The sequence below is a fragment of the Micropterus dolomieu genome, linkage group LG12 (genome assembly GCF_021292245.1).
Source record: "Micropterus dolomieu isolate WLL.071019.BEF.003 ecotype Adirondacks linkage group LG12, ASM2129224v1, whole genome shotgun sequence".
Taxonomy (NCBI): Eukaryota; Metazoa; Chordata; class Actinopteri; order Centrarchiformes; family Centrarchidae; genus Micropterus; species Micropterus dolomieu.
Genome location: NC_060161.1, coordinates 38,224,669 through 38,232,641, shown reverse-complemented (window position 1 = coordinate 38,232,641; position 7,973 = coordinate 38,224,669). Strand labels below are relative to the sequence as shown.

The window sequence follows — 7,973 nt, the reverse complement described above, 5'->3', positions numbered from 1 at the left end:
TGCTCTGGTGGGGTAGTAAGGTACTATGAGCTCTTTAAGATAAGATGGTGCCTGACCATTAAGAGCTTTGTAGGTAAGAAGAATGATTTTAAATTCTATTCTGGATTTTACTGGAAGCCAATGCAAAGAAGCTAAAAAAGGAGAAATGTGATCTCTTTTCCTGGTTCCTGTCAGAACACGTGCTGCAGCATTCTGTATCAGCTGAAGAGTCTTAACGGACTTTTTTGAGCAGCCTGATAATAAGGAATTGCAGTAATCCAGCCTAGAAGTAACAAATGCATGGACTAGTTTTTCTGCATCATTTTTAGACAGAATATTCCTGATTTTCGCAATATTACGTAGGTGAAAAAAGGCGGTCCTTGAAATTTGCTTAATGTGAGACTTAAACGACATGTCCTGATCAAAGATAACTCCAAGATTCCTCACAGTGGTGCTGGAGGCCAGGGCGATGCCATCAAGGGAAACTATATCATTAGATAATGGGTCACAGAGGTGCTTAGGCCCCAGAACAATAACTTCAGTTTTATCTGAGTTTAACATTAGAAAATTACAGGTCATCCAGGTTTTAACATCCTGAAGGCACATTTGAAGTTTAGCTAACTGATGAGTTTCATCTGGTTTGATCAATAGATATAACTGAGTATCATCTGCATAACAATGAAAGTTTATGGAATATTTCCTGATAATATTGCCTAAAGGAAGCATATATAAAGTGAAGAGGATTGGTCCAAGGACAGATCCTTGAGAAACTCCATGACTAACTTTGGCGTGCATGGAGGACTCATCGTTAACATGTACAAACTGAAATCGATCTGAGAAATAGGACTTAAACCAGCTTAGAGCGGTTCCTTTAATGCCAATGAAATGTTCCAGTCTCTGCAATTGGATCTGATTGTCAATGGTATCAAATGCAGCACTAAGATCTAATAAAACCAGTACAGAGACAAGTCCTTTGTCTGATGCAATAAGGAGGTCGTTAGTAATTTTCACCAGTGCTGTCTCTGTGCTATGATGAGCTCTAAATCCTGACTGAAAATCCTCAAATAAACTATTGCTCTGTAGAAAGTCACAAAGCTGTTTAGCAACTGGTTTCTCCAGAACCTTAGAGAGAAATGGAAGGTTAGATATAGGTCTATAGTTCGCTAAAACATCCGGATCAAGTTTGGGCTTTTTCAGAAGAGGTTTAATTACAGCTACTTTAAAGTACTGTGGTACATAGCCTGTTGATAGAGATAGATTGATTATATCTACCATAGAAGTGCTGACTAAGGGTAAAACATCTTTAAGCAACCTAGTCGGGATGGGGTCTAAGAGGCAGGTTGATGGTTTAGATGAAGAAATTATTGAAGTTAGTTGGTAAAGACTGAGGGAAGCAAAACAGTCTAAACATATATCTGGTTCTACAGCTGTTTCTAAGGTTCCTGAGTTTAGAGATAAGTCGGTGCCAGTTGAGGGAAGGTCTTGGTGAATTTTGTCTCTAAATACTTTAACGAACTCCTCTTAGGGATTTAGTCCGATCGACTTCAAAGAAGTTGTTATAACTTCAGTGTACGTGCTCACATCTGCAAACAACTTTACGTGCTTGATAACTGTCTTGCCCCGAACACATCTACATGCCAATATTAATTTATATTCAAAGCGTCAAGTGCTATGTAGCGCCACAAAGAGGATACAGGAAGTGACGTGTAACACCTTCGTGCAGCGTCCGAACCACATAGCAAATTCACAGCCGCACCAGCTGAGCTCCACAATATGCAACATGGTCGTGACTTTAAATGTCTACCTAGCAAGCAATTTTGGTTAAGTAACTTATAAAAAATATAACGTAAACTTATTAAAATCCCTTCTGGGCCGCATTCTGCCGCCCACTAAAAGTGGCTTCGTTGCCAGTCCACCATCGGATCAGGGCATCTGTGTCCTCATCTTGATTTGAGTTATGTATGTAACAGGTGCTGCTGTCTTCCATAACAACATTAAACATTAGCTTGGTAGACTTAGCATAAACGTTAAAATGTGACCTACCATCTGGGTATTTTTGCCACACTGAAGATTTTGCTTTTGTTTCCATACTACATTTAGGTCGAATCAGTACATACTACTAGTATTGTAGGCAGTTTAAAATACAGCCTTAGTTTGTTGTATGGGTCAAGTTTCAACAGCACAGGACCCGTTTTTTTAACCATGATGCAACTCCTTAATGGGATGTGGCTCAATTATTACGAAATGTCGGTATCTGTGATGATCAGTCTGATTCCTATAGAGGTCCGTGCAACCCCAGGCCCCTCTGTGGACACCCCTGCAGTTGGTTGTCACAAGTGGTAATGCATTAGTCAAACTTTACCATTGTGGGTTTTGTTCCACAGACATGCTCTAAATGTAATTTATGGTTCTAGATAGCTCGCTCCACCTTACTGTCTTTTTCTCTGTATGTCTCTGTTGATATAGAGAGGGAGAGATGGGCTCAAACGTCATCAATGTCAGCACTGTGACAAATCCTTCAAAACATCTGCAAATTTAAAGGTTCATCAGAGAGTTCACACTGGAGACATGTACAGCTGTGACCAGTGTGGGAAAGCTTTCACTACATCAGATCGGCTAAAGGTGCACAATCGTGTTCACACTGGAGAGAAACCTTACAGCTGTGACCAGTGTGGGAAAGCTTTCACTACATCAAATCGGCTAAAGGAGCACAAACGTGTTCACACTGGAGAGAAACCTTACAGCTGTCAGCACTGTGACAAATCTTTCAAAACATCTGCAAATTTAAAGGTTCATCAGAGAGTTCACACTGGAGACATGTACAGCTGTGACCAGTGTGGGAAATCCTTCACTGCATCAGGTCAGCTAAAGGTGCACCAACGTGTTCACACGGGAGACAAACCGCACAGCTGTGACCAGTGTGGGAAAGCTTTCACTTTATCAGGTAACCTAAAAAAACACAAACTTCTTCACACGGGAGAGAAACCATACAGCTGTGACCAGTGTGGGAAAGCTTTCACTACATCAGATCAGCTAAAGGAGCACCAACGAGTTCACACTGGAGAGAAACCTTACAGCTGTGACCAGTGTGGGAAAACCTTCACTACAAAAAGTGCCCTGGCTAAGCACAGATTCTTTCACACTGGAGAGAAACCGTATAGCTGTGACCAGTGTGGGAAAGCTTTCGCTAAATCATGTCAGTTAAAGGTGCACCAACGTGTTCACACTGGAGTGAAGCCATACTGGTGTGACCAGTGTGGGAAAGCTTTCTCTGACTCAAGTTACCTAAAGGTGCACCAACGTGTTCACTCTGGAGAGAAGCCGTACGCCTGTGACCAGTGTGGGAAAGCTTTTACTCGATCACATGACCTAAAAATCCACCAACGTGCTCACACTGGAGAGAAACCTTACAGCTGTGACCAGTGTGGGAAAGCCTTCACTACAAAACGTGCCCTGGCTAAGCACAGATTCGTTCACACTGGAGAGAAACCATGCAGCTGTGACCAGTGTGGGAAAGCCTTCACTACAAAACGTGCCCTGGCTAAGCACAGATTCATTCACACTGGAGAAAAACCTTACAGCTGTGAACAGTGTGGGAAAGCTTTCATTACATCAGATCGGCTAAAGGTGCACCAACGAGTTCACACAGGAGAGAAGCCATACAGCTGTGACCAGTGTGGGAAAGCTTTCATTGCATCAGATCGGCTAAAGGTGCACCAACGAGTTCACACAGGAGAGAAGCCGTACAGCTGTGACCAGTGTGGGAAAGCTTTTTCTTCATCAAGTTATTTGAAGTCGCATCAACGCGTTCACACAGGAGAGAAGCCGTACAGCTGTGACCAGTGTGGGAAAGCTTTTGCTTCATCAAGTTACTTAAAGTTGCATCAACGCTTTCACACACGAGAGAAGCCGTACAGCTGTGACCAGTGTGGGAAATCTTTTGCTTCAGTAGGTTATCTAAATGTCCACAGACGGTTTCACACTGGACAGAAACCATACTGGTGTGAAAAGTGTGGGAAAACTTTTACTACATCAGGTGGTCTAAAGTATCATGAACGCGCTCACACAGGAGAGAAGCCGTACGGCTGTGACCAGTGTGGGAAAGCGTTTGCTTCAGTAGGTTATCTAAATATCCACAGACGCATTCACACTGGACAGAAACCATACTGGTGTGGAAAGTGTGGGAAAACTTATCCTACATCAGGTTATCTGAAGTTGCATCAACGCATTCACACAGGAGAGAAGCCGTACAGATGTGACCAATGTGGGAAAGCTTTCACTGCATTAGAGAGGCTAAAGTTGCATCAACGCATTCACACAGGAGAGAAGCCGTACAGCTGTGACCAGTGTGGGAAAGCTTTTGCTTCAGTAGGTAATCTAAATGTCCACAGACGCTTTCACACTGGGCAGAAACCATACTGGTGTGAAAAGTGTGGGAAAACTTTTACTACATCAGGTTGTCTAAAGGTGCATCAACGCGTTCACACTAGAGGTCTGCAAGCCCGTCGGGTTCTGACGCGCCGCTTCAGCACCTCTAAAGTACGCTCCGTCACAGCGCCCTTACACAAATAAAATCCGAGACTTCATCTAGCCTGATAGGGTAAGTCTAATGGATATCCTTATTTACTATTAGGTTTGGTAGCTAATAATGGTTTCTGATCACCCTTTAAAACGATGTGCAGGTATGCCATGCATTTAAATAGGCCTAATTAATTATTTGGTAGTAACTTAATAAATAGACGGATGGCAAATTTCAGGCGCTCCTGCACCTAATAATTTACAAATTAGTATTATTAAGCATGGTTGCATTGAATATATTCCAAATAGCCTAAGCAATAGGAACATAGGCTACTTGTGCGTTACTATACACGTGACGTTGAACATGCAGAGCAGTGAGAAATTGGAGTGTGTGTAGGCCAATGTGTGTGTATATCCAAAATAAGTGCGCCAGAGGCAGCTGAAGTTGATGTCGGGCTCGGGTTGTGCTGAATAATTGCAGATGTTATCGGGTCGGGCTGGGCTTTCACACCAGGGGCCAGGTTAGTGCCGGATTTTTGGGGCCATGCAAGGTTCTAGTTCACACAGGAGAGAAGCCGCACAGCTGTGACGAAAGTGATTCAGTGCAAGAGGCTGCAAAGGCTCAAAAATTCTGTAAACAGGAACGGGACAGCCCTTTGCCACATAATCACGTTACCTTGATGACGCTGAAACATGTTGCACACTTTTTATTTCGTGTGTTTGCCTGATTTTTAGGTTTTGCAGTTCTTGTCCTACAGAGTAGAGGAGAGGTAAATGTCAATCAACCTTTGTCAATAATCGATTGCTTTCCTCTGACTTCATGTGTTCTATGTAGGCTACAGCGTTGGTGTTGATGCTTGTTTGTTCACCATATTTCTTTTCTTATTATGCGGATTTGACGTGATTTTTTTGCTTCCAGGCTTCCCCTGGTAACCCCTGTGTTTTGCGTCATACCGCTATAAACTGGGCAGTTCCCTCACGCAGAGTCTGCAGAAATGCGGACTTACGAAAAGGGCTCAAAAAGGGTTTAAGAAAGGCTGAAAATGTCAGCGAGAGCCCTCGCGCACTTGACGATTTGACAGCGGGACAGCCTTAAGCCCTCGTGGACTTCCCGGGAATGCGCCTCAAACTCTGAGGGTGAACATTGCGATTGGTCCTAGGAGTGTGACGAGACACTTGGGTCACATGAGAAGACACAAGATCGGGTTCACTAGAACGAGACATGATTTTAAGACTATTTTAAAAGAAATCAAACTGAATTATATGAACAGTTTGAGCATTAAACATTTAATTTCCTGTGTTCTGGTTAAAATGACATTTAATTCAGTCATTTGAGTCATTTAATAATAATAATTGAGTGGAATCCATGCGACCCTGAACTTTAGACTCCCAGTACCGCCACTGGCCACACAGTCCCACAGGATGATGGAACCTCCACCAATTTTTACTGTGGGTAGCAAGTGTTTGTCTTGCTCGCACTGTATTCTGTTGCCGCCATGCATAACGCCTCTTGTTATGACCAAATAACTTAATCCGTGTCATTCATAAGTCTACAGCACCTTCTTCCAAAATGAAGCTGGCTTGTTCAAATGTGCGTTTGCATACCTCAAGCGACTCTGTAGGCCTTAACAAGAACTGTGCCTGTGGTCTTCCATTTTCTCACTACGGACACTGACAGCTCCGCGATGGCTTTTTGTAGCCTTCCCCTAAACCATAATGTTGAACAATCTTAGTTTTCAGGTCATTTGAGAGTTGTTTTGGGGCTCCCATGTTGCCACGCTTCAGAGGAGAGTCAAAGAGAACAACAACTTGTAATTGGCCACCATAAATATGTTTTCTCATGATTGGATGCACCTATGAAGTTCAAGGCTTGATGAGCTCACCAAACCAAATGTGTGTTCCAATTAATCAGTGCTAGGTAGTTACAGGTTTTCAAATCAATACAATGACAAAGATGCTCAAATTTATGCATCTGTTGAATCTTGTGGCAACTTTGATTTTGACAAAACTGCTTAAATTAAATATGTTTTGATTCCCTAGCTTGCTCACTACTCAAGAATGTCTCTGTTATACAAAAACAGCTGAAGCTAATTTATTTTGTTTACTAATGAGTGTCTACTTAAACGGTAAGATGAGAGCATTCATTGATGAACTGACAGTTTTTCTTTATAAACTCATTGTGACCATGGGACGGCCAAAGGGGGAGCTGTAATGGAAACAAATATATTTTACCTGCAGTGTTTCCCACACGTTCATTTATTTGTGGCGGCCCGCCACAATATCAAATTTTTTTTTAAGCCTATTTAAAATCGTATTTGATTGCAGAGAGCCGTAGCGCGTTAGTTCAGCACTTTCTCTCACCCGTCCCTCTCCCTCATGGAACCTCTCTCTCTCTTTCTCTCACTCACCCTTACCTCTCTCTCTCCCTCATGGAGCACCAATGCACAAGTCTGTCCAACACAACGCTATCAATGTCGGAGACCCAGCTTAAAAAAGTTGTTAGCCAGCATGCAAGGAGCCTTGCTAATTAGGAGAGCTAAGGTAGTGTTAGAATGCAGCTGGATTCTCGAGGCTAGCACGCTGTACGTAGCTGTTAGTCAATATCGACTCCCCTTCTGGGAGTTTCCACTGTGGTTCAAGGCTGAGAAAGGCTTTTCTGTTGGACTCCACAATTATTCTCTAGCATTAAATGTCTTCTCTGGTCCAGACACTCTAACAGCCCTCTGGTGTATGTGCTCTGCCCCTCAGCTGAATCACTCTGTTATTCTTACTTTAATAAATATCACAAAGACAACTGTTTGTTGTAATGTCTTTATTTTTTTTTTTTCAGAAGGAAATGTACAAAAAAATACTGCCAGTCAAACTTGCTGTGTCACTATATAGATCTGAAGATCATTTTTGTTCTAACCTGCTCTGACTGCAGGAAATCAACCTCTCCTCGTCCTCTTTTCTCCCCAACCACACTAATAATTGGTGTCTCCATAACCAGAAACATCCGTTTCTTTAACGCTACCACTCGCTGCTTCCCCGGTGCCACCTCGGCTGTCATTTTAAAAAAACTCCAGGACCTGATGCCGTCGCTCCCGTCCTCCATCACAAGAGTGATAGTCCATGTTGGAACAAATGACACAGCTCTTCAGCAGTCTGAGCTGACAAAATCAGATTTTAACCGTCTTTGTAACTTTTTAAAGCAGTGTGGAAAGTCCGTTTTTATCTCTGGTCCCATTCCCACAGTTGGTCGCGGTGCTGGCCGCTTCAGTAGACTCCTTGGCCTCCACGACTGGCTCCAGTCCGCCTGCAGGGCTCATCGTGTGTGTTATGTGGATAATTTTTATATTTTCTGGCAAAGAATGTCTCTTTTTAAGACAGACGGACTTCACCCAAACAAACGGGGCTCAGAAATGTTAGCTGCGCACATACAGCATGTGGTGCGGTCCACACATGATTTACGTGAATGACTAATCATTCATGCAGCA

The 7,973-nt window shown here is 43.0% G+C and overlaps 1 protein-coding gene across 1 annotated transcript in view; it reads left to right on the top strand.

The window, feature by feature from the left end:
* The window catches only part of LOC123980185 (zinc finger protein 260-like), a 672,464-nt gene extending 665,173 nt beyond the window's left edge, over positions 1-7,291 (top strand). The window contains exon 2 of the mRNA XM_046064443.1: positions 2,446-7,291. Coding sequence (XP_045920399.1) covers positions 2,446-4,551 — 2,106 coding nt within the window. The 3' untranslated portion in view covers positions 4,552-7,291. The remainder of the gene's footprint in view (positions 1-2,445) is intronic.
* Positions 7,292-7,973: the final 682 nt, after the last annotated feature.